The sequence below is a fragment of the Amblyomma mixtum genome, chromosome 3 (assembly GCF_055824585.1).
Source record: "Amblyomma mixtum isolate Tamu chromosome 3, ASM5582458v1, whole genome shotgun sequence".
Classification (NCBI taxonomy): Eukaryota; Metazoa; Arthropoda; class Arachnida; order Ixodida; family Ixodidae; genus Amblyomma; species Amblyomma mixtum.
In genome coordinates, this window is record NC_143014.1 from 259,610,772 (window position 1) to 259,638,032 (window position 27,261).

General features: G+C 49.3%; 1 protein-coding gene and 1 long non-coding RNA gene across 2 annotated transcripts in view; one reads left to right on the plus strand and one right to left on the minus strand.

Moving 5' to 3' along the window:
- Positions 1 to 19,987, plus strand: part of LOC149354552 (uncharacterized) — a 41,249-nt gene extending 21,262 nt beyond the window's left edge. The window contains exon 2 of the long non-coding RNA XR_016291364.1: positions 19,654 to 19,987. This is a non-coding gene — a long non-coding RNA (uncharacterized LOC149354552). The remainder of the gene's footprint in view (positions 1 to 19,653) is intronic.
- On the minus strand, positions 17,115 to 19,627 carry LOC149354554 (uncharacterized). The gene is made up of 3 exons (XM_089583413.1): positions 19,468 to 19,627; positions 17,875 to 18,276; positions 17,115 to 17,296 (listed from the first exon to the last, which is right to left on the minus strand). The coding sequence occupies exons 1-2, from the start codon at positions 19,480 to 19,482 to the stop codon at positions 17,896 to 17,898; spliced, it is 396 nt and encodes a 131-aa protein (XP_089439539.1). The 5' UTR covers positions 19,483 to 19,627; the 3' UTR covers positions 17,115 to 17,296; positions 17,875 to 17,895.
- Positions 19,988 to 27,261: the final 7,274 nt, after the last annotated feature.

Genomic DNA, 27,261 nt, shown 5'->3' on the forward strand with positions numbered 1-27,261 from the left:
GACTACATAACCACTAGTTCTGCCATATGCAGCGTTCAAGCAGCGCAGTTCCTCAAGGAATGAGCCTGCCCTGTTTCTCAATGAACCAGTGAAACGAGCCCTCGCTATCTACCAAGGTCGTTGCTGCATGTGTTGTGGTTTACCGTTTGCGGTTATGGCTATGATAGTTCACCCCTCCAGCAGCGTTGCACCATACTCCTCAGTGCTGTTTTGTCGTCGTGCTCTTTTTTCCTTGCGCTCTTCTTTCGTCGTGCTGCTTTTTCGCGGTGCGGTTTTATCGCTGTGTTGTTTTGTCCGACGTGCTGTTTTTGCGAGTGCTATTTTGACGCATGCTGTTTTTTCACTGTGCTGTTTTGTCGTGTCGCTATTTTGACGCATGCTGTTTTGACGTGTGCTGTTCCTTCTTGTCCCCCTTGGCGGGACATAGCCACAAATAGCCAGTGCTTGAACTGGAAAAACGGTGCTGAAAAGTTTATTAACATTCAAATTTACTTCAGGCATCCGAAAGCCTTCCAACAACTTCCAAGGATAGACTTCCAACACCTGGTTGCACAACTGAACCTTTCAATAGATTAATCACAACACAAGAAATAAACAGAGTTTTATCTGCCAGCAAACAGACCGCCCCAGGCCCCGATGAAATACACTACGAAATGCTAGCACATCTTTCGCAACCTTATACAGAAGGACTTTTGAAACTTTTTTAACAAAATTTGGACACCAGGAAAAATTCCCGAAGCTTGGAAAAAAGCCATTATAGTTCCATTCCTGAAACCTGGTAAGCAGCCAACATCCCTTGGCAGTTATCGACCAATAGCTCTTACCAGCTGCCTCGCCAAGGCTTTTGAAAGCGTACTAAGTATCCGGCTAACCTTCGTACTAGAATCTCGTTAACTCCTTGACATTCATCATTGTGGGTTTAAAAAGGCGTGCTCGACAACAGACCATTTAGTTCGTCTAGAAAATACTGTCAGAGAGGCTTTCATACATCGTCAACACTGCGTTGCTGTCTTCTTCGACCTTGAAAAAGCTTATGACATGACTCGGAGGTTCGGGATACTCTGCGATTTAGCAGAGCTTGGTATCCGAGGAAGGATGTTGAACTGCATTAAAGATTTCCTATCTAACCATTCTTTTCACGAACGTCTGGGTTCAACCATCTCAAGGAAGTTTGTACAGGAGAATGGAGTACCACAGGGGTGTATTTTAAGCACTACACTCTTTGTCGTAAAAATGAATTCATTGGCCCAAATAATCCCAAAATCGATAATGTACTCGGTTTATGCTGACGACCTCCAGATCGCTTGCACATCAACCAACATAGCAACATGCGAGAGACAAGTACACTTGACAATATATAAACTTGCTACGTGGGCAGACAAAAACGGATTCCAGTTCTGTCCTCAGAAAACAGTAGCCGTCATGTTTTCTCTCAAACGAGGCCTACAGAATAATCCCACCCTCCACCTAAGGGAAACCGAGTTACCAGTAAACGACCAACACAAATTTCTAGGTATGATTTTTGATAAAAAGCTGAAATTCCTTCCACACATAAACAACCTGAAAAAGAAAGCTTCCCGATCCTTGAATTTCCTAAAGGTGCTTTCACGGAAACAGTGGGGGTCCGATAGGACATGCCTTTTGCAGATTTATCATGCTCTAGTGGGATCCTGCCTCGATTACGGGTGCATTGTGTATGGGTCTGCGAGACCATCATACCTGAAACGAATGGACCCCGTTCATAACCTTGGTTTACGTCTCTCAACTGGCGATTACAGAACATCCCCCATAAACTGTCTCTATGTCGAAATAAATGAACCCTCCCTTACAGATAGAAGAGCCATGCTGACATCCGCATATGTACTAAAATCCCGTTCACTGCCAAAGCATCTCTACTACCCCGTAGTTACAAAATGCCAATCCAGACAACTGTTTAACAACAAACCCCAAGCAATCAGACCACTACTCCTCCGTTTTGAAGAAAAATGCGAAGAATTAGGTATACAGCCGCCGCGGTGGCTCAGTGGCTATGGTGCTCGGCTGCTGACCCAAAAGACGCGGGTTCGATCCCGGCCGCGGCGGCTAGAATTTCTTTGGAGGAGAAATTCTAGAGGCCCGTGTACTGTGCGATGTCAGTGCACGTTAAAGAACCCCAGGTGGTCGAAATTTCCGGAGCCCTCCACTACGGCGTCTCTCATAGCCTTAGTCGCTTTGGGACGTTAAACCCCACAAAACCAAACCAATTAGGTATACTGAACACACTGCCCAATATTGCCCCGAGACCCTGCCCACTGCCACCTTGGTACAGCTTTCCCACAGTATGTCATCTTACGTTGACGCACATCCACAAAAAGCAAACTCCACAAGAATATATATTGCAGGAGTTTTTGGCATTGAAAGAAAAGTTTGAGAATTACATAGATTTTTACACAGATGGCTCTAAAACCGCACACTACGTGGGGAGTGCAGTAATACAAGGAAAAGAAGAAAAAATAGGCTACCGTAGTGTGCATCAGTTTTCATAGCAGAAAGTTACGCCATTGCTGTCGCAGTTAATGTCATCTACTCCTACTCCCTTAGCGTAATTACAGCACTAAACTCCAGAAATGCAGTTTAGCCCATAATAGGAGACATAATACATAACATAATTAAAGCAGATCCACAAGACTTTAAATAAAGTTTTGCTGGGTCCCTAGTCACGTGGGAATCAGGGGGAACGAGAGCGCTGACGCATGTGCCGCACGTGCCCGTAATGTACAAATAAAACAAGTAGATATACCTTATAAAGACTGCATGAAACTTGTAAAATATTGTGGGTTTCTACGTGGACACAGGCCACCACCCACCGCGGGTTCGAGCTTCGCGCGAGCCAAGGGCCCCGATCAGCCGTCACCACACACACACTGGGACACCGATGCAGTGCACTCAGCCTCCGCTGGGAGGAGAGCGATTCGCCGCAAAGAAATAGGCCTCCAAGTTCACAAAGGAGACGTTTATTCACATCGTCCTCCAGCTGATACACACACACTCAATAGTCACCCCGTCCCGGGGGCGCGCGAGGAGCAAGGCTCCGCTGCGCGCACGAAGCGACTCGAGTAATGCGCACCGCTAGCACGCCGCTGCAGGAGAATGTCCCCGCGGCAGTGCTGTGATCTCTCTCTCGTGTCGACCGTTGGGCCGGTTGCGAGAGAGAGTGGGCAATCAACGCAAGGTACGCCTGTCTGAGGTCGCTGGACCCCGCTGGACAGGCTCGAGCCGCTGCAGGTCAGAGGACACGTGCGGGCGAGCTCGAGTAAGCACTGGTCCGAGCGGCAAAGGCCGGCAGGGACAAACAGTAACGTACGCACCTTTCGCTGTCTCGGAGGGATCTCTCTCTGGGCCCCGCTCGGACGGTCGCGCGGCGCGCGGCCGCCCAAAGCGGGGTCCCGAATTCCCGCCAAAAGGCGCCAATGGCAAAGGCGCTTGGGGAGCCGGGGCGGAGCTGTGGCTAAATGACAGTGATTAGTCACCCAGCCGCCTCTCCACCGCCTGAGGCGGGAGCAAGGGAAAGAGGAGAAACAACGCGGGAGGCCGGCTAGCCGCGCAAAGGCGACGGCAGAAAGCCAGGATTCCCACATCCCCCTCTCCTTAAATGCCCTCCTACCCATCGGCAAAGCACGCGGCCAAAAAAAGAAATCAATACACAAAAAAAAGCTACACTTCAGTTCCAAAATAAAGAAATGAATACACAAAAAAAAACTAGATACACTTCAGTTCCAGCCAGAACAACGTAAGAAAACAAAGGAAAAACAAGGCAAACAACACTTGCATACGCTTCAGTAAATCAAAACAGCTTGCAGATTATATACACGGTACACAAGAAGATGTGAATAAACTGTACAGCTATGTGACAGGTGGATGTCAGCCTCAAAGTTCGATGGCGCGGCCCTGTGGGCCGGTCGGCGACTCACCGCTCGCAGACTTCAAGTTGAACGGGTTGGGAGGGCCGACGACTGATGGCGGTCTTCTTTCCGTTGATGTAGGGTGCGTTGATGACGACAGGGCCGCGGCAGAGCACTGACCTCGCGCCCTTGGACAGGACATCACGTTCGGGCACAAGACAGTTAGTGCACCCCTTTCACGCTGGCTGAAACGGGCGAGGACGTTCGGCGGCGTCCTGACGTGTAACCTTGTCCACAGCGAGGGGTCCTTCTCATCCTCGCGCTCACGCAGAAGCACACAACGGCACAACTCACAGGCGTCGCCTTGGCTCATGGTTACGCGCGCAAACAGTCACAGCCACAACCACGCATACACCGGCAAGTGCGCGGACGCTGGTCGGCGACAACGATCCCCCTCATCAGAAGCGTCCAGAGGCGCCGCGGCGAGGGTCAAAGGGTGCACTTTCCGCCCCCCCATCGCCCCAAACGCCCCGCCAACTTCCCCTCCATACGGGCCGCACAAAACTCGCGCACCGCGACACACGGCTCCTTAACGAGCCAACCACCCACAGTCGGGCCGGAAATGAGAAAAGGCGCGCTGTACAAACGACACCTAATCCAGTCTATTCCTTCTAGAAGATAAGAGCAAGCACGAGCGGGCTGAAGTTTGCCTATGTACATCTCGATACGTTAGAACGAAAACAGACGTACAAGTGGGGAAACGAAAGTGGCTAGAAACTGACTAAAACAAAACAAATAAATAAACTGATAAACACACAAGACTGGAACTGAGCATGCTGCAAAAACAAAAAAAAAATAACACACCGTGCTTCGCCTAGGTAGGGCCTGACGAGAAAGCTCGCCAGCTAGCTGAGGCTGCGTGCCTTCGGTTGCGGAAAAGTCCGCCGTCCGGCATCAATCACACCGGTGACCGTCGCCTCAGATTGTACCGGTGCTCCGTACGCTTGCGTTCCGCAGCACCAGTTGTGCCTTTGCGCTTGCCTTTGATACCAATGGGTACCGGCGCAAGCTCGTCAGACCGTGACGCGTAGGCCTTCAGGTCTGCGATGTGGGCACGGCTGGTTTTCCCCGTAAGGGGATCCTCCAGCAGGTACGCGAGTGGCGACCAGACTCTGACCACTCGGTACGGACCAAGCCACTTAGGAGCGAGCGAGGCTGAGAACCCCTTGCTCGCATCGCTAAGAACGTGGTTGCGCTTCAGGACAAGGTCACCCACCTGAAAAGTCAGGCGGCGGTGCTTGCGGTCATATTGAGCCTTCTGTTGGGCTCTGGCTGCCGCCAAACTCTGCCTTGCTCTGTTGAGAGCCCGACCAAGCCGGTCCCGAAGCGTCGACGCATAAGCAGAGCAGTCTGCCCGCGTCTGCTCATCCCCGAGCTGGCTCTGCACGACGTTTGACATCGGATTCGCCAGCTCCCTCCCGAAATTGAGGAAGGCGGGAGAGAAACCAGTTGAGCGATTCTCAGCTGTTCGGATGGCGAACGCAAACTCGCTCAAATGGTCTGCCCAATCCTTTTGACACTCGGCAAAGGCCGCCAGCATTGGCTTGAGCGTTCGGTTGATTCGCTCAGTCAAATTGGACTGGGGGTGGTAGGGTGAAGTGGTGTAGTGCTCGATTCCGAGGGAACGGCACGTGTTACCGAACACCCGAGCGGTGAAATAGGACGCATTGTCCGTGATCAGTCTTTCCGGAAAGCCGAACCGACAGAACACATCCTGGAGTTTATCCAGCACCGCTCGTGCTGACACTTTCCGAAGGGGGTACAACTCAACCCATTTGGAAAAGTGGTCAGCGACTACCATCAGGTAAATGAACCCCTGCTTGCTCCTGGGGAAAGGCCCCATCAAATCGCAGGTGGCCATCTGCCACGGACGCACACTGTCAATTGGTTTCATCATTCCAGGCGGCTTGCCGCCCCGTGACTTCACCGCTTGACAGACATGGCAGGAACGGCAATAGCGGAAAATGTCACGCTTCATGCCGGGCCACGTCACCGATTGACTCAGTTTTGCAAAAACTTTGGAGCCACTCAGATGACCGGCCAGTGGTTCGTCATGAGAGAATCGCAAAAGTGCGCCTCTCAGACTTTTGGGGATAACCACCTTGAACGGGTCGATGGACTCGTCATCGGTGGCTATGTATTTCAGCACGAGCCCGTCATTGTCCAGCAAATATGAATCCCCGGGGTTCGCCGCGACACACGCTGGCTTCTGCCCCCCTGCGCCCGCTACAATACCAGTAGCGTCACGGCGCTCCGTCTCCCTGAGACCGTCGCTCATTACGCGACAAAAGGGGTCATTTTGCTGGGCTTTCAGTAGCTCTTTACGGCTGAAAACGATTCCAGTCATCCCAGAGGGGAGCGTGGTCTCGTCCCCACTCAGGTTTGCAGCCAAAATTTCCGTTCGCGTCGGCAACTCCGAGGCGCTCACGAAGAGCTTTGCCTCTCGTCCGCTTTGCGAAGCGCTGCTTGCCTGGTTAGCGGAATGGGTTAACCCGTTTGCGGGTTCCCCCTCCTTGCCGCCCGGCGGCTCGTCCGCTGTTTCGCCCCCTCCGCCCACAGGCGTCAAGGCGCCGCTGGCGAGTGGGGCACGGGATAGCGCGTCAGCTACCACGTTTGTGCTCCCCTTTCGATACTGCACCGAAAAGTCGTAATGCTGTATCAGGAGAGCCCAGCGCGCCAGCCGACCCGCAGGCTCGCGGAGCCGCATCAGCCAACTGAGCGCACTGTGGTCTGTCTGCACCACGAATTGCGTTCCATCAAGGTAGACGTCAAATTTGCGCAGTGCAAACACGATGGCGAGGCACTCCCTCTCGGTCACGGAATAATTCCTCTCCGAGGGCAGCAAGGAGCGGCTGGCAAAGGCCAGCGGTTGCAGCACGCCATCGAATTCCTGTAGGAGAACTGCTCCTAAACCCAGATCGCTCGCGTCAGTCTGGACTACGAACTGTCTGGTCAGGTCGGGTAGCCTGAGCTGCGCTGTCTCGGCAATGGCACTAGACAGGAGGCGAAAGGATCGCTCTTGCTCGGGCCCCCATCGCCACGCTGCAGTCTTTCCCAAGAGCTTGGTCAAGGGTGCCTGCACGCGGGCACAGGACGGGGTGAACGACCGATAAAAATTGGCCATTCCCAGAAAGCGGCGGAGGCCGCGTACGTCCTTGGGCGCGGGAAATTCGAGTATGGCTCGAAGTTTCTCCGCATCAGGCTCAATAGAGCCCTCGCCCAGCGTGAACCCTAGTAACTGAACCCGGGTCCGCGCTATTTGGGCTTTCGCAGGATTCAAAGTCATCCCAGCAGCCCGTACCCTCTCGAGCACGTCGGCAATGTGGCCTAAGTGCTCATCGAAGGTTCGTGAATAAATCACGATATCGTCCAGGTAGCACATGGCGTGGGACCATTTCGCTTCCCCCAGGACGCGGTCCATGAGCCTCTGAAAAGTCGCAGGACCATTGCAGAGACCAAAGGGCATACGAGTGAACTCAAACAGCCCTCTGTGGCACGTGAACGCGGTCTTGGACCGGTCAGTGTCAGCCATCTGGACCTGTAGGTAACCTTTGGAGGCATCTAGCGTGGAAAAGTACCGCGCGCTGCCCAGGTTTCCTACGATTGAGCTGATCGTCGGGAGCGGATAGGCATCCTTGCGAGTCAGCGCATTCAGACGGCGATAATCCACACACAAACGGTGGCTGCCATCTTTCTTAGGCACCAACACCACCGGAGACGCCCAGGCGCTGGACGAGCGGCGGATAATGTCCGCCGACAGCATCTCATCCAGCAACCCATCAATCACCTGCCTTTTCGCAAGGCTGACGGGTCTAGGGTTGCACTTCAAAGGAAGCGCGTCTCCAGTGTGGATCTTGTGGCTCACTAAAGTGGTACAGCCAGGTTGATCCGTGAAGAGCTCATCGTACTGACGCAATAGCGCTGTCAAACGAGCCTTCTGTGTGTCATCCAATGTTACCGCACAGGCGGCCAGCGGATGTGGTGCCTGGTCGTGCCGCGCCGCTCGGTCCCAAAGGGGAGGCTGAACGACGGAACGCTCGACACAAGGGCGTGGCCCTGTCCGCTGAGCGTGGCACTCTCCGAACGCCTTCACTGCGCAGGCAGATACTGACGCCGGTGGGCTAATGAACGGCTTAAGCTGGGAAAATGGTCCGTCGCGATAGCCGCCATTCGCAATGTCCACCACGATCCCGGTTTTCAGGAGAAAGTCCCGTCCGAGAATCATGGGCACACTGAGCCCTGGGAGATGGATGAAACGCGTGCGTCTCGTCCGCTCTCCCCACCTGACAGACAGCCTCGCGGCGCCAGCCGAATGGGCTACGCCTTTCGCAAGGTTGAATGCCGTACGGCAGTCCCGCAAGCGCACAGAGTGCTTTTGCAAGTGGGACAAAACCTCTTCACCGAACAAGGAAGCGCTGGCTCCCGTATCCAGTAACGCCGAAAATTCGCGGCCAGCAATGGTGACCGGAATAAACGGCGCGTGCGCATTAGCAAGGCAGCTTGCTCTGTACGCAGAGGGAATTAGCAGAGATTGGGCCGGTGGTCCCTTTACGACCGACCCCCGCCGCCGTTTCCCTGCCTCGCAGGAGGCCTGGCTACGGTGCATTCTCTTGCTAAGTGGCCCCTCTCCTGGCAGCGGAAACAGCGCACACCGCCGCGAGCTTGGTCGCGGGACAATTGCGCCTCTCCCTGCCTGGGTCCGCCCGCTGCACGACCAAAGGGTCGGCCGAGTCGGGTTTCCCCCTCCGCTGTGCGTTGGAGCGCTTGGCGCCCCTCAGCACGCGCTTCAGAAAACGGTGCAGCGCAGGCTGCCCGTCTCCCGTACGAGTAGGGATCGAGAGCTCTGTCGCTCAACTCCCATGCCTCGTTTTGCCCGCTAACAGCTGCAAAGGCAGGCTGTGCGGGTGGTCGCCGGTTGGGTAAGGGCAAGGCCCCTCTCCATGCACAACGTGGCTCAAGGGCCTCGCTTGCCGGCGGTGGCGGACGATAGGCGCGCGCGGCGAGAATGTCGCCTTGAATGCGCTTTGCCTCGGCGGCCAGCTCCTCCAAATCTCGGAATCGGCCGCCGCGCAGGTAAGCCGAAAAGGTCGGATGTGCCTGCCTGATCGTCCTTTCGACACGCTCCTCGTTCGAGGCTCTGGGCTCGGCGATTGAGAAAAGGTCTTCCATCGCACGAACATACTCTTGCAGCGACTCATCCGGAGCCTGAGTACGGAGCTCCAGCTCTCGCCGCATCCTACGCTCGTAGTCAGCGGGCAGGAATTCGCGCAGGAATGCTGCACGGAACTCCTCGAGAGTCGCTGCCCGGTGGCCGGAAAGCCGATGCCACCGAGCTGCCGTGTCAGTCAGCGCTGCGGGGATGATGTGTGCAAGCACCACCTGCTCAGTGAGACCCATAGTTCTCTGATAATGGGTGAGGGACTCAAGGAAATCCCGGGCACTGAGTAGGTCATCATACCCGCGGTAGGTTGGCATGGGCAACTTGACCGCGGGGTGAGACAACTTCGGCGTGGCCAAAAGTGTCCCAACAGCCCCTGACAGCGACTGGATCATCTGGGCAGCACTGGCTAGCAGCGCCTGCGCCCCGGCCTCAGTGGAGGCTTGGGCGGGCTGCACGAACGAGGGAGGCAAGGCTCCTAGTTCGATGAGCGGCGCGGTTTCCGCAGGGAACCGGGCCAGCGCCTCGCCGTTCCCAGAGCAGAATTGACTGCTCGCGGGGCACGGCTGCTGCTGTTCGAAACTGCCGGTTGCGGCAGCGTGACACGAACTGCTTTCGCACTGGGCGGAAAGCGTGCACAGCTGAGGCATGTGACCAGCGGATGCACCGCAGGGTGCTTCCGATACAGCTCCGATGGGAGCCGCGTGGTCGACATTTTGGGTTGTGTCGCCGTAAACCCCAACGGGGGCCGCGGCCAACCACGGTGTCTGGCTATTCGAAGGAACAGCAGCCAGCGGATCAAACGACGCTACAACTCCGTAGGGAGCCGACATGTAGCTGCCGAGTGCCCCGCTGGGGGTAGACATGGTGCGCAAGCGTGATCGGCAAGGCGACCTGCTCGGCTAATATGTCATCAAAGGCGTAAGCGCCAATGACTTAGCACGTTGGGCGCCAGTTATGGGTTTCTACGTGGACACAGGCCACCACCCACCGCGGGTTCGAGCTTCGCGCGAGCCAAGGGCCCCGATCAGCCGTCACCACACACACACTGGGACACCGATGCAGTGCACTCAGCCTCCGCTGGGAGGAGAGCGATTCGCCGCAAAGAAATAGGCCTCCAAGTTCACAAAGGAGACGTTTATTCACATCGTCCTCCAGCTGATACACACACACTCAATAGTCACCCCGTCCCGGGGGCGCGCGAGGAGCAAGGCTCCGCTGCGCGCACGAAGCGACTCGAGTAATGCGCACCGCTAGCACGCCGCTGCAGGAGAATGTCCCCGCGGCAGTGCTGTGATCTCTCTCTCGTGTCGACCGTTGGGCCGGTTGCGAGAGAGAGTGGGCAATCAACGCAAGGTACGCCTGTCTGAGGTCGCTGGACCCCGCTGGACAGGCTCGAGCCGCTGCAGGTCAGAGGACACGTGCGGGCGAGCTCGAGTAAGCACTGGTCCGAGCGGCAAAGGCCGGCAGGGACAAACAGTAACGTACGCACCTTTCGCTGTCTCGGAGGGATCTCTCTCTGGGCCCCGCTCGGACGGTCGCGCGGCGCGCGGCCGCCCAAAGCGGGGTCCCGAATTCCCGCCAAAAGGCGCCAATGGCAAAGGCGCTTGGGGAGCCGGGGCGGAGCTGTGGCTAAATGACAGTGATTAGTCACCCAGCCGCCTCTCCACCGCCTGAGGCGGGAGCAAGGGAAAGAGGAGAAACAACGCGGGAGGCCGGCTAGCCGCGCAAAGGCGACGGCAGAAAGCCAGGATTCCCACAATATAAACTTAGAGGAAAATGGCAGGCCTCATGCGACAATGAAGTTAACAACAAGCTGCATTTAGTAAAGCCTGTCCTTGGTGAATGAAGACCTGCGGGCACCATGAATGTTTTATCGAAGTAATTTTATGCCGTCTGCGCATTGGACACACACACATTACACACAGCTTCCTGCTTGCAAAACAAAAGAAACCAATATGCGAAAAATGTGGAGATGAACTTACAATTAATCACATTTTATTCCCGTGTGTGAAACTTTCAAAAATAAGAAAAAAGTACTTCACTCAATTTTACAATGAACGCATTCCTTTTCACCCTGTACTAAGAACAGAAAGAACAGAAAACTCTAAAGATAGAAAACTCTAAGAACAGAAAATTTCCACAGCAGATAAAAATTGTGTTACTCGGCTTCGTTTCTCTTTATTATTACTTTTGAACTCGCAGAACCAACACACTACGTAGTCGATAACTCGCGTATTGTTTGCCAAGTTTGACCTAATACGCACGACCCGTGCTTTTAACGAGTTTGCAATGAATAGAGCGATGTAATGCCACTTTGTTTTTCGCATTCAGAATCGAGGAAGTAAATATACCAAGCCTATTATGTTACGCAGTGTCATTCCTCTAGCACCTAAGCTTACAAGCGGTGCTGCGTATGCGGCTAAAGTGTTCTACTAGTGAGCAAAATATTGCTGCTATAAGTATTTTCTAAGTATTAAGCTCTGGTTAGTAGCAGAACGTGTTGATGCTAATCGCAACCTTCCACTCAAGCGACCTTCAAACCCAAGGTGCTATTAGCAAATGTAAATCCGCGGCGGTTCGTGAACGTATGATAGGTATTAATCATGAAAAATCATCGTCATCGACGTGGTATACAATACTGAAAACAATATGCGCATGTTCAGCGTTTAACAAAGGTTAGTCACTTTTGCATACGCGTCATCCTTTGCAGAATCCAATCTTGCAGGTCTTCTCACCGTGTCTAAGGTAGACATGGGCTTCTGAAAAACGCTCGCCGATATCTAGAAAGCACGTAGCTGACTGCGACTTTACTCTTCCCCCCGTTCTTGCATACACGCGGTGTGCTGTTCTATAGGCCTTGATGCTGGCTTTTTCCGAGCGCGTGGCGTTTAAAACGCTGCACCTTGTGACATATTTTCACCTTGAATTGAGCGGCCTATTCCAACCAGGTAAGCGGCGACACGTGCGGCTCGTGGACAATCGGCATGCGATCGCAACACGTACAGAAGCAGAGGCCCCGCTTCATCTCCCACCGACGTTTTTGTCCTCGCAGAAACCTGCGTCGCCTCGCGAGTTCAAAAGATTGGCGCCGCCTTTTCAGATCGGCAAGTGTCCAAAGGAGCTACTGATAACAAGGCGCTTATAACGATAGTGTGGGGCTTTTGAGTTAAGGGTAGTTTGTGTTCATTTTCTTCTCTCGCCGCGTTTAAAGCACGATCTTGAAAAATGCAAAAGTTCAAACATCGAACCTTCTGCTGAGCTAAAGTCGCGTTAACATAGAAAGTTCGCCTGATGCAAGAGGAAGTACGGAAGCCTGGAGGGCTAAAGGCTTTAATTTTCTCAGATCGTTGCCATCTGATTATAGTTAACGTATTCGGTGTTGGCGAACGGCGAAGCGGCGTACTAAGTGGCACTGCCAAAAAAACTATTTGTGATCTATTAAATATCTTTACGTAAAGGAGCATCGTATCTCAAAATAATGCATTCATGACTTGGTGTTCAGGGAGCAGCTGGCTGTTGAGTAGCACTTTTTCTGTTTCTCAAGCAGCGCAAACTACTGTGAATTACAGGGTAGAACTAATCAAGAGGACAAATTGCATGTCTGTTGAAAAGATGAGGTCAGCAAATCCTATCGTTCCTGTCCTTTCTTTATGTGCGAAACATATTGGAGAGGAGGAATAACCGCGAACTTGACAGGACTGAAGAACGAGAAGAGGACAAGACGAGCGGTAACTAGCAACTGAAGTTTATTGAAAAAAGACATGTTGCAGCAAAGGTTGCATCTGCGCATAGCGTACGAGAACTGAGATAGTGACACGTGGAACACACGAGATAGTTAATGATATACATCGAAACGAACAGAAAACAATGAAATGCCCGTCACAGGTTTAACAGAAACCGGGTCTCTTTATCTAAAAGCGCCACGGAAGGCTCACTCACACACATATCAAGCCCAAGTTTGCGCATGTGTGCCGCTTCTAAAATCTCCCTTTCAAGCCTCGACCTGCCCCTTCCGATGATGGTGGCTTTGTTGAACTGTGGATAGCAGCCATCGCATTCCCTGCAGTGTCTCGGCAGATTAGCGCCATTATCGGGTTTCAAGGGCCGGAAGTGCTGTCGTAGCCTATCGTTTAGACATTGACCCGTCTGGCCAACGTATACTATGCCGCATCGCAACGGGAACTGGTATACTACATCAGTGGCACAGTTGACATATCTGTGTTCATGCTTCATTGTGCACGCGACCCTGCGCCTACCTTCCGCCACGCGCCCGTAGAGCTGCGATAGCTTGCAGGGGGCTGAAAAAACAATTTGAATGCCTTGCCTACCTGCCACCCTCTTGAGGTTATGGGCCATCTTGTGCACATTGGGCACAACTTCAAGCGGCCTTTTGTCCAGAGGGATCGCCTCCTCTTGGCCATGCACCTTGTTCCGCAGTTTCCACAGCAGAGATTCCGCCACTGCTTGGTGGAAACTGCGGAACAAGGTGCGTGGCCAAGAGGAGGCGATCCCTCTGGACAAAAGGCCGCTTGAAGTTGTGCCCAATGTGCACAAGATGGCCCATAACCTCAAGAGGGTGGCAGGTAGGCAAGGCATTCAAATTGTTTTTTCAGCCCCCTGCAAGCTATCGCAGCTCTACGGGCGCTTGGCGGAAGGTAGGCGCAGGGTCGCGTGCACGAAGAAGCATGAACATAGATATGTCAACTGTGCCACTGATGTGGTATACCAGTTCCCGTTGCGATGCGGCAGAGTATACGTTGGCCAGACGGGTCAATGTCTAAACGATAGGCTACGACAGCACTTCCGGCCCTTGAAACCCGATAATGGCGCTAATCTGCCGAGACACTGCAGGGAATGCGATGGCTGCTACCCACAGTTCAACAAAGCCACCATCATCGGAAGGGGCAGGTCGAGGCTTGAAAGGGAGATTTTAGAAGCGGCACACATGCGCAAACTTCGGCTTGATATGTGTGTGAGTGAGCCTTCCGTGGCGCTTTTAGATAAATAGACCCGGTTTTTGTTAAACCTGTGACGGGCATTTCATTGTTTTTTTGTTCGTGTTTTTTTTTGTTCGTTTTCTGTTCGTTTCGATGTATTTCATTAACTATCTCGTGTGTTCCACGTGTCACTATCTCAGTTCTCGTACGCTATGCGCAGATGCAACCTTTGCTGCAACATGTCTTCTTTCAATAAACTTCAGTTGCTAGTTACCGCTCGTCCTGTCCTCTTCTCGTTCTTCAGTCCTGTCAAGTTCGCGGTTATTCCTCCTCTCCAACATGTCAGACCAACTGGCCTAAAGCTTTCCCTTGCGAAACATATATTTACCAGGAGAACGAAGATAACGTTTGTTTGCTTTTTTGTGCTTTTCAATTTGTTGTTGACACCTCCAACCATGTTTTATAATTCCTGGTGGTGCTCTTTTAATAAGCCCTCTTGAAATTGGTTAATCGTTGCCACACATTACAGATATATGCCGCCGCGGTGGCTCAGTGGCTATGGTGCTCGGCTGCTGACCCGAAAGACGCGGGTTCGATCCCGGCCTCGGCGGTTGAATTTCTTTGGAGGAGAAATTCGAGGCCCGTGTACTGTGCGATGTCAGTGCACGTTAAAGAACCCCAGGTGGTCGAAATTTCCGGAGCCCTCCACTACGGCGTCTTTCATAGCCTTAGTCGCTTTGGGACGTTAAACCCCATAAACTAAACTAAACATTACAGATATGCGCTTAGATCACCATTCGCAAATCCTAAAAACTTCTTGTCGCGTTAGTACATAACGTTTCGTGCTAAAAAAAAGAAGATAAAAATTGTGGCTTTTCACCGCACAAGGATACCACGTATTGCACACAAGCATGCACGCACGCGCGCTCGCACGCACACATGCACACAGACACACACACGCACACACCATGTCCAGCATTTTTGGGCAAAAATTTTGAATATTGGAGTATTGTAAGCTACTGTTGTGGAAATATTCTTCTCATGCCTAGCAAAATATTTCTTTTAAAGAGTTTCCATCGATCGCATCGAACAGTTAAGACTGCCATAGAAAACCAAAGGGGAACGTTTTTGACGATAGCAAAACCGTTAATAGCGAAAAAAAATGCAAGCCTGCTCACAGGAGACCTGCGGATATATTGGCTGCTATAGTGAGATCTTTCAGCATATGAAAAAATTGTGTTCATAAACTCTTTCCCATTGAACATTGCTTTTGTCCAGAATTGTTGGGTATGAGACACACGTACGACGTCGATTTTTGCGCAGGAAATGGTGTTGAGGGAAACCGGAAATTTCGTACTGAAATACATAGCGAAAAATGTTGGCCAAGTTTCCAATCATTAAAAACCGATGTAATAAATAGCATAGGCATTTAGATGTGAAGGAAACTAAGTCATTGAAACGAAGGAAGCATAGGACACTGTTTTTATTTTACTTATCTCATTTGTTGTGTTGATAAACGGGAAACTACTACTTCAATCATTTTTTGCCTGAAAGATGACTGATGGAAAGTAGAGGAAAATCAAACCATATGCCACCGCTGGGATCCGAAATCATGTGGTTTCGTGGGGTCGTGGGTTCAGATCCCACCGGTAACATGTGGTATTATTTTCTTCTAATTACTGATCAGTCATCTTTCAGCAAGAAATTATTGCGGAAGTCATTTCCTGTTGATCAACCCAGCAAATAAAAATAAGAGAAAAAAAATGATTTCCATATGCTGCTTTCGTTGCAATGACTGGTAGTTTCCTATGCCGTAACGATGCCCTCGATTCCATACCCTTGTCTGCTCAATAGGCCTAGCGAAGCAAATGCTTAAAGGTCAACTGCATAAGTTTTATAAATCGACGAGCTTAAAAGGGTCGATTGTGTTAAACTTGCAGGTAAAGCAGGCGAAGTCCTTTTGGGCTAGCATTTGAAACGGTGACTTAGTCGCCGATTAAAATCGCGACGGCCTTCAAGCTTCTCCGCAGCGCACTACGCCAAGTAGGGGGCGCATGATGACGTCATCGAAGGTATCGGCATATTTCTAATACATAAACATCTGCTTTGTAGGAAAAAACCAACTCCACCGAAGGCAAAGTCCGCCGAGCGTTGTTTGGCAGCTTCCAACGAGGCACGGCATTGTGTGGCTGACGGCAGCCGTAAATTGAAATCATACCTTCCGTGACGTTACACTAAACTTCCCTGCGCACCTCTGGTGCTTTGAGTAGAAGCCCAGAATTCAATAATCGATTACGTCACTGTTTTAAATGCGAGTGCAAAAACACTTGGCATGCTTTACCTACAACCTACATAGATTTGAATCGTTGAATATAGCAAAATTCTCAAAAAGTGGTGCAGTTGCCCATTAAACCTGTGGCTTTCATAACTTTTCAATTATATTTACGTGTGCGAGTTTTCATAGTGCAAATACTGTCCATGAAATGCCGCCGAGAGCTACAACACGAGGAAAGCGCAAATACTTTGACATTGCTCGAAGTGACATATTTGGTATTAAATGTTTAGAGGTTGAAGGGAATGTGGAACAACAGACGGTGTTATATTGCGTATCGTGCGATTTCAAAAAAGATGTCCCAGTTACAAGTGGAGTCCAACGTGATAGCTTGCGCATTCGACTGAGGTTATTCGCCTGCCTGACTGCAAAAATCGCAGCCACGAAGCCATTTCGACGAGAGTGATGACATCTCTGGCGAGTTGCGATAACAGCTCTTCTAAGACTTCGTTACCACTCCTAAATTCATCTTTAAAAATTTTTTTTGCGAAATAGAAATACAAAATTTACGGAATTTCACATATCTCTTTGCTTCCAAGCGCAATTAATTTTGATTAATTTTTTGCGAACGCTTCTATTTCATGTTTCAATGATCGAGGAACCTTTAATAGAGCATTTTAGTTGATTAAAAGATTGTACTGCAATAATGGCAGGCGTCGATAACTGTACGTTGACTTGTTTTCAGATCTGTGCATGTAAATACAGGTGTCAGAAACAGGATAACATGAACTGAAAGCCTCACATTTATCAAAATAAATTACACTTTTATTTACTTTTCTCAAATGTTCCTCAATGAGCGAATAGTTTTATGGCAGCAAGAAGGGTGTTTGTTTCCTTGTATTCATAGGTTCATATCACTGACGACTGAAGTCAGGTTCCTGGGATCTTCTGAAGGAAAAGCTTTTTTGGCAGTACTTGTTGCATCCTGGAGAAGAAACAGGAAGAACATTATAAATCACGAGCAGAAAAAAATATCCAATATCTTTCTCGCCAGAAGCGCTCTCTCAGGCCTCATTAAAAATTTATTCCGTATCGCATAACCCTTACTTGTCGCTTATATGTGCCGTGGGTTGGTGACGAAGGAACGGCTGTAGAGATTTCAGGTTAATTCAGCATGTAAAGAAAGTGACAATGTACTCCTTAATTTTGAATAAGCTTGGGGAAGATATTGCTACGACCAAAATGCGATTTTTTATGTACAAAATTTTCTAGAGGTAAATAGGAACAAGGAGGAGGGAGTGCACACATGGAGCTTAAGTAATTTTCATTGTGTGGTAATGGCACGATCGACTCAATAGTCATATCAGTGACATTTCCTGCTCTGCTTTTTTACAATGTACCCTCTGTTGTCGTTATTTTCCGCATTATAGGCAATGTTCGCTACCTTATGCATACGGAAGGCTATATGAGGGCTATCAAGCACCCAAAGCACACGTCACCTAAACGTTGCGCGCATTTCAGGCCAAGCCGATGACATCGGTAAACGCCACCAGTGCGACTTACACAAACAGAGCTCCTTCTCCTTCAGCCGAAGAATCCGCCTCCTTGCTGTCCGTGCTGGTTGTACGCGCCACCAGCACCCCGGTTGAAGCCGGTGTTGAAACCTCCGCCTCCAGATCCGTAGCGGTTGGAAGAACTTTGGTCGAAGCCCTGGTTGGTGCGGTAGCCGTCGCGGTTCCTGAAGCCCTGCACGTTGTTGTAACGGTTGCCACGGTCGAAGCCACCGCTGCCCTGACTGAAGCCGGACTGGCCACGGTTGAAGCCATATTGGTTGCCGCCGGCCGCCTGATTAAAGCCACCGCCGAAACCAATGCGGCCCTCGACGTCATCCTTCTTTTCTTCGGCGGCTGGCTTGTCCTCAGCGTAGGCCAGAGCAGCCACGGCCACAAGGGCGGCGAGAACGAACTACGAAAGTCAAAGAGGGGAAAGGCACAAAACAGTAAACGCCAAGCGGAAAGTCCTGCTTACGTTTTAGACAGAAAAGCAGCAGTATCCATCCACCATGGAAAATTCATTGGAAAGTTGCAATTTTGCTGCCGCACCTACAAGCGGTCAAAACAGGCATCTAGGTCTACTTCAGCACCGTGAATATAAGAATGACGATGTCGAAACAATAAAGGTATTCACAGGCAATTTATGCTATTTGTCAAGTGTGAGGCTATGCTGCCAAATAGTCTCAGCGAGGCTCTTCAGAACTACGAGCAGCCGAGCTTCACAAAGAAAGCTGGGATTTCTGGAAAGAAACGCCAAACAAATGCACGGAAAGTTTGTTCCCAAACTTTCCGACCGGTCTTCTGCGATATTACCTAGCGCATATATCTTCAACGGCATTCAGAGTGCATGCTGTGGAAGCAGAGGACACTCTACGCTTCCATTTCATCATCTGCGTCTGTTGCCATTCTATTCGCGGATTTCTTTACCACTAAGGACTCAAGAGCTCAAAGATCCTTCTCCTTACCCTTAGCAACTGAAAGAACGCGATATAAAACAGAAAAAAAAGGAGCGAAAAGTTTATCTCGTCGCAGTATACCTTACGACTAGCAACCAGTGCCCATTTCAGTGCTTATTTGTTGTGGATGTAATTATAAAAGACCTATGTTACACAGACCTTCTGAACGCTTCACACTTTCAGTGACCAAATTTTTGCGAATGCAGTTAGCTGCAAGTTTGTCGACCGAAAACACTTTGGGCCGCCGCAGTGGCTCAGTGATTATGGTGGTTCAATCCCGGCTGCGGCGTTCACATTTCGATGGAGGCGAAATATTAGAGGCCCATGTATGTGCGATGTTAGTGCACGTAAAAAAAAGATCTCAGGTGGTCTAAATTATCAGGAGCCTTCCACTACAGCGTCTCTCATAGCCTGAGTCGCTTTGGGACGTTAACCCCATTAAACCAAGCCAAGGAACCTTGGAGCATACTTCATATCGCCCCCTTTTGGGTAGTTGGCATTGAATACAGTGTTTCTTACGACCACAGTTTATGCGCAGAAAGCTTGCGAACCGCACAAGAATACTTGCGATTCGCTTAGCTTTCTAGTTACTTTATTTGTGGTTAACACAGGTGTTAGTTAAATGAACCCGCTTGAATGAAACTCACCAGCTTGCGTGCCATCTTGTAGGGAGCAGCGAGCGACTGTCTGTCTTGGAAGGCTGTGGCCAAGGTTGACTCTCGAGGGGATTCAGGGCCAACTTTTATAGTGCCGAAAACGTTGCCCCATTGGCTGGGGTTTTCCTGCTTTCAGCCGGCAGAGGTTTTTGTTTTCTCTTATTCCCTCTCACGCAGGAACCGCCCTCGCCCTCGCATCCTGCCGGTCGGCTCGCTGCAGCGCTTCTTGTGGCGCTCTCCCCTGAGGATAGCTGGCAATCCGCTTGCGTCGACCGGACGACACATACACCGGAATAGGAGCGCACCTTGGGGCCGCTGGAAGTCCGACAGTGGCGCGCGGCGCAAAAAGCGGTAGGAGGGAAATAAAAAGAGGGAAATAAAAAAAAGAAATCCCCCCGCCGACAAACGAGGGAGCAGGTGACGATCAACACTTGAGATGAGAGAGGGAGAGACGAAGGAAACAGGAGAAAGTAGAGGCCTCACCGAGCGCGTTGCTTCTCCTTTAGAATCAATTTCTCCTCCGGTTCAGCTAGGTGGCAGCGCGCACGTGCCTTCCATGACGGATTGGGTGTGCGTGCTGGTGACCGAGAAGTGCTGCTCAAAGAAAAAAGCTCTTGGGACATACCGAGACAGACCCGTGGGCCACCCTTGTAGTTGAGGGTGCTTGTTACACGGATTACCTGCATGCGCTAGTTGTGAAGCGTTCCGCAGAAGTCGAAACAGCGACGGGTGCAATAAACAGGCCACTTCTGGAAACGGTAATGCGTTAGAAATCACACCAAAAGAAGAAGCTATGAAATCATTGCAGGGTGAAAATAAAATAAGAAAAAACATGTTATTGATAAAAATAGTAATGCATACTTGCAGCACACATTTCTCGTGGTCCATGCAGGAATATGCTGCGCTGTGCTTCTAAGTGTCGTGAATGTGTCTTCCTGGTGTCCTAACCCTTTCGCGCAGTTAACTCTTTAATCCATGCAGGACCCGTACCAATAATGGCATAAACCTACTCAGTTAATAATACTACCATTGAAACTGCAGCGTCGGTGCAATTACCTCGGTGTAAATTTTAACTCTAATTTATCCTGGAGCACTCATATTGAACAAATCACTAACAAAGCCTTAGAAAACTTGGTCTTCTTAAGCGCCGACTGCACCAAGCCAACCAGGACACAAAACTACACGCATTCAACATGCTAATCAGGCCTGCGATAGAATACGCGTCGGTGATCTGGAACCCTCATCACGTCTATCTCATCAACATGTTGGAATCTATTCAAAACAAAGCTGCTCGTTTCATCCTTTCCCGTTACTCTCGGTATCAAAGTGTAACAGCACTGAAAATATCGCTCCATCTCTCGCCTCTGGTCATGCGCAGAAAATTCAGCCGTTTATCCTTTTTCCATACTATCTACCACAGCAACACACCATTTTCAAGCTCTCATCTTCTCCCGGCACCGCACACATCGGCTCGTTTAGATCACATGCAGAAGATTAAACCTATTTTCGCTCGGACAGAACGATACAAATACTCACCTTGGTCTTGTCGATCGAAGAGTGGAATTCGCTTCCTTCTAGCATTGTGACTATCGCTGAAACATCATCATTTCAAACAGCTCTTTGGCCCTATTTAGAAAATTCTAACATATGTTGATGTGCGTTCTACTTCTTTTTTTTTATAACTGTGTGATTCACTTCTTATTTTTTCTTTTTTTTTCTTGGTTGCTCCAGTGTGCGTGTGTTGGCCTAACGTTCCGCAAAATATTAGATGCTGTGTTTAGTAACTTTCGAAGCCGGGATTTTTTCTTGATTTTTTTGCGGGGTTTGCTACATGTGCATTTTTTCAAATACCTCATCCTAGCCTTTCTTTTTTTTCTTTCTCTTATTAACTTGTACCTGCCTTCTTAACTTGTTTGCTTCTGTTTTCAGCCGTTTGTATTCTGTATTGTATATCTGTTGTTTTCTTTGATGAATCCCCCCCCCCCCCATGTAATGCCCGCATTGGGCATTTAGGGTATTGAAAGTAAATAAACAAAAATTGGTAACTGTTTAAGTAGTTAAACCGAGTAGACGTGCGAAGCAGGTGTTCATTCTTCAATTGGAGGGGACACTTAAAGGGTCAGTCTACTCACCGAGGTGAGTGTATAAATAATGGCATATTCTGGTAGTTGGCACCCTATAACATCAATAACGAGGGATGTGCGCCCGGTTTAGGCGGGAATTTATATTTTATTTCGGCGTTAAAAGTCGCGTAAAAATGCATGGTGGCGACCCCAAACGTTCATTTTGTTCAAGAAAGTGGTAGTCTTTTTTTGTAGAAGCATAAGTGAATATACTACGTACGATTTGTATGCCCCAATGTCAGAGAAACGCACGTTTTGTTCTAGTAAACTGTAGAAGGCGTACCGCTCGCTTTTTCTGTAAATCACATGAATATTTATAGTTACACGTACGCAAAACGCAGGCACATTCCCACTTTTAGTTCAGCGTATGCTAGCAGAGACGCAAAAATAAACTCAGCCTATAGTGGCGCCATCTGGTCGTCAGGACGGGAACCATTGCTGTAAACAAACCGACTGTCCACTTAAGCCTAGGAGCGGCAGAATCGTCACTCTAATTATTAAAATAGAGCAAATTTATCTCTTATATGTTTTCTTATAGGCGAGATGAGACGAAGCGAAAGACAGGCGCCCCATTTATGGCCAGTGAACGCACTGAAAAAGGCGGCAACAACGAGAATTCAGTCCGAAGCGAGAGGTCCGGCTTCGACGGGCGCCGCCATGTCGCCGTGCGGCGGAAATCCAGATGGTTGCCAGATGAGACTACCATCTCATACAGATGTGTTCCCACATTAATAAATTCTATTTTAAAATGTTCTACCGCACTCCTTGGAACCACAGCTGGCTAAACGGTAATTTGAGTAAAGAGCTATCGGTTGCCGCAAAGAAAATATGGTCGATAAAATTCAGTAGACTGACCCTTTAAGCTGCGCCGTAAGGGTATGACGCGATAGCTTTACTGGGTTAATGCCCATATGTGCAGAATTGGTTGCTCTCTACTCAACATTCATAGGTCCCAGGGAATCCTCATACCACTCCTAGGTAAGTCGTGCAGCGATGCGCCACTGCACTGGCAGGTGGCTGTTTCTACCACAACCACCGGTAGGCTTTATGCGACCCATGTTGCTCTTCCCGAGAGACCTCTCGCGCAGCTGGCGGGACGCTCCTCCGAAATTACCCGAGATTACCCGAGTAACTCGGGCAAGCTCGGATAGTAACTCGGGTTGCTAGGTAACGGCCCAAGATCGTACTTATGTACGTACGGCGAAAGTACAGGGTCAATCACACTTAGAGGGAACACGGCTCCGCGTGGCCACGTACCTGCGGAGTGCCATTGCATCTAACCCGTTCATGATCAATGCAGAGTGACGCACGATAAGAGGGACCTCAACGTGGTGCTTCGTGTCATCTGCCCCTTTGCACGGGTTTGCCACCGGCTTGGTCGCAGTAGTGCTCCACGTGGGCTCAGCCACGCGGAGCCGTATTCCCTCTAAGTGTGATTGACCCTGTACGTACGGTGACAAGCTTCTTAGTCGGTGTTGGTGAGCGTATAAGTGCTAATAAACCAAACTAAGAGGTGCGCATGAGCAACAGCAGCACTTTTGTCAGTTCTTTTAGGGTATTGAATCCATAGATAAGACTGAACGGACACTTGCATGAGCTATTTAGCTTGCGGTGAAATAAGCAGCCATTACGAGCGGGAGCGTTTCGATGTGCAGTCAGTTCTGTGCCCATTTACCCTCTCTGCGTCTGCAACTGCGAACAACAAACTTCCCTGCGAACAATAATTTAGATTCTGAAAAGCTTTGAGCTCTTTATTCAGTCTGTTTTACTGTAACTCACTCCTACGATTTTCTAAGTTGTGCAGAATAAACAAGCCACATTTTTAATCGTGGAAATTTGCGGTAGCCGTTCGCTTCATTCTGTTTTTGTTTTTTTTCAACCATGAACTGCTTTTAGCTCGCCATCCCGGTGAAGTTGACACTGATACCAGCGCCGGAACTCGCGCCGGATTTCACGTGGCAACCAACGATCTTCAAAGTCTAAACTTCCTTCCGTTGTACCCAGCAGCACAAAAAAAATAAAAATCCCTGGGCTCCGAGTGAGATGAAAGCCAACGCGGAGCAAAATACGCAGCGTCGTTTCGCAACGCCTCAGAGCACTGGCCGACCGCTTTTCTTTTCTGACATCGTATTTATTGGCATATGTACAGGAATAAGGCCGGAACAGTAAAAAGGTAAGTGGTGCTGCGGCCAAACAATGTAACCGCATAATCAATTTTTTACAGAACACTCAGCAATGCCAGATCAGCAGGGAAATCGGAAAATTTTAGAAATAAGGACACAGGTACGAGCTTTAGAAAATATAACTGGAACGTCACAAGCAGTAGGTTGGTTGGTTTACGGGTTTTAACGTCCCAGAGCAACTCAGGCTATGAGAGACGCCGTAATGAAGGGCTCTGGAAATTTCGACCACCTGGGGTTCTTTTAGTACACGGGCCTCTAGAATTTCGTCTCCATCGAATTTCAACCACCGCGACCGGGATCGAACCCGCGTCTTTCGGGTCAGCAGCCGAGCACCATAACCACTGAGCCACCGCGGCGGCTTGTCACAAGCAATAGAACAAGTTCGATGAAACAAAGAAGTAAACAAAAGAAGGAACAACAGTGCTTTCACACTGCAGAGGGGAGTGTGATAAAACAGTATTTTAACAGTTCACTGAAAGTAGTCCCGATCTACAGCTACCGCGCCACCAGATAAATCATTTCACTCAGGGGTGCTTCGCGGAGTGCAATCGGCGTTTTATACAGTTTTGCACGTTGTCATTTTGGACTAAGGAAGCTACTCTCTGGCAGCATCATATCGGACAATTAAGGTTTATTCTCTTTCTCATGAGAATTCTCTCATCTTCCGTTAATTTCCCGTATTTTGAAATTGTGGTTCTGAATTATTTTTGCTCGCCCCTGCCAGCCATATGATTGTATATCGGGTGTAGAAGTCTCAGACTTTGCCTCTGTTGTCTTTTTTGTAGTGATGTGATTCTTTATATTGAATTATGCTTATCTGTGTAGGGTCCCCTCTTAAATGAACTCTGAGGACAAACTGAAGTAGGTCTTTATCGGTAGTCTACGTAATTCTGACGACAAAGACACCAATCTCACTAAAAACGGAGCATTTATAAGCTACACTCTAAACACGGATACGCGTATGTGGGCATAAAAATTGAGTAAGCTGTCCCATAGCTCACTCCCTTAAATAAAAGGGAGTGTACTAGAGGAACTCCTTCTTACTCATTTCTGTTTAGAGTGTAGGAGGGACCAAAACGGGAAACACAGGTGTTGCCATTTCTGACCGATTTCGCAAATAATAGAGGTTATGCTATATCAACATTCAGTTCCAAATGACGCCAACTAGTCCTGCTCGCTGCCGACATTCCGAGTTTGACCAAAATGGCTGTAAAATATTTAAATTCAATTTTCTAAGCCATTAATGCGTTTTGGCTGCCGGACAAAAGTTTATATACCCAAAAAGAGTAAACAAATCTGTTTTACTAAGAAAAAGAATCGGATAGAGTTGCCCTCAGTATGATTTTAGTATAAATCTGGTTTCATTTTTTTCCAATCCCTTCTCTCTTATTAATCATGTACTGTTCGTGCGGATCCCCCTCTGTGGTCGCATTTTTTCAAGTCCACAATTATCACTGCTCCCTTACCAGTCTTATGCCTCATCATTAAGGATCCTTGAAGTGCACCAAGGGCGCGAATAGCTGCGCTAAGCGCTTAGCGGGCTATCTTAATAGCCATATTGATGCGTCTAGAGAAGGATAAAGCAGCACAACGAACAGCGCCTCAGTATTTAACTTAGATTACATTACTGAAAATGGTTTCACCAAGTCTGCAAGTTGAATCTTTGGTACGCTTCGATTTTTATTTATTTATTTATTTATTTAGAACATACTGCAGGCCTACAGTAGGCCCAAGCAGGAGGGGCGAATACATAATATATGAAAAAAAGAACAGGTTTAGCAAAATTGAAAAATGTTAAATACAAGTTGTAACACAAAATACAGCAATAAATACAAGGCTCAGATGCAAAATACAAAAAGTAAACGTAGAAATAAATGGCTCTCAAATTAAATGAAGTGAAGAAAACATAGAGTCAAAAGAATCAGCTCTGGTTAAGAGATCTGGCGGACACCTGTTCCACTCCTCAATGGTGCGTGGAAAAAATGAGTATTTAAAGGCGTTAATCCTAGCACTGTAAGGGGTTAATGATTGTGTATGATGATTTCGTGTTTGGCGCGTAGTGTTAGGTTTGAGGAAGGGGTCTGCATTCATAGACAGTTTATGGTTTTTTAGTAAGAAAAGTAGTTTCAGTCTTTGAATTTTCCGCCGCAGCTGTAATGTTTCAATACCGTGAGTTCGCATGAGGGTCGTTGGTGAGTCAGTTACACGATTATAACCTAGTAAATATAACCTTTTAACATGTATCAGTTTTCATATCAAGGCCCTAGGCTTGGCAGCACCGGATAAAGGCGTTCAGGTCCAGGTGGAGTACATCAACATCAGGGTGATTGCGTATGAATGTATGAACAACTCATTCATTTGTAATAATCTGTGCTAAAGCACCGAAGTTTGGGTGAGTTAGTATTGATCCATCGTGAAATAACGTAACAGCAAGAAAAAACGGGACGAAATGGACACGCATACGACAGGACGAATGCTGCCTGTCCTGTCGCACGTCCTGTCGTATGTGAGTCTACTTCGTCGCCGTTTTTTCTTGCTGCTACGTTTTTTTTAAGGTAGGTAATAATCTGATTCGTGAGAAAATGCTCAAACCTATTAATCACATTATATGAAGCAATGGAGTAGCGCCACTACCGAGCCTTGATACCATTTTAGAGGCATTTGGGCTTCTGCATGCAATAAGCCGAATCTCTCCGGCTTGAGGCCTTAAACAGTAAAGCGCATAGGGAAAAATTTAACAAGGTCATCGTCGTGTTTTGTGTCGCTGAAATTATGAAATGCTGCGCAAGTTAGCTCTGGCCAACTAACCGGGACCAATTCACATAGCTGCCCGCAGGCAAGGCTGCCCGCGATCGGTCTACACCTTGGCTGTCCCAAGGCTTGGTTGAGTAATCGGCACGCGCAGGAGTCGCGGCAGCTCATCGACCACTTTTCACTTGCAAACAGCCTCGGGAATTAGACCCCGGCCACCTGCCAGCGACTATATATTTCGCTGCGTTGCGCATTTTAAATGAGGGAAAGTACACGTATGACCACACAAGCCAGGAAACTTCCTTGCGTAATGAAAAACCCGGCCGCAACGTGTAGCCTAGTGAAAAGCGTCTTATAGTAGCACTTGGAAGGACGTCTAGTGGTTACAAAGAAATGTCCAGCGCCAGAACCAGAACAGCTAGGATGAACTGACACGCTGGAAACACACGACAGCACCGCAATAGCGGTGCACAGAACAAGAGAGGACACACACACACACGCACACACACAGCCGCCGTGGTGGCTGAGGTGGTTACGGTGCTCGGCTGCTGACCCTGAAAGACGTGGGTTCGAACCCGGCTGTGCAGTCGATTTCGATTAAGGCGCAATTCTAGAGGCCCGTTTACTGTGCGATGTCACTGCATGTTAAAAAAACCCAGGTGGTCGAAATTTCCGGAGCTCTTCACTACGGCGTCCCTCATAGCCTGAGTCACTTTGGGACGTTAAAC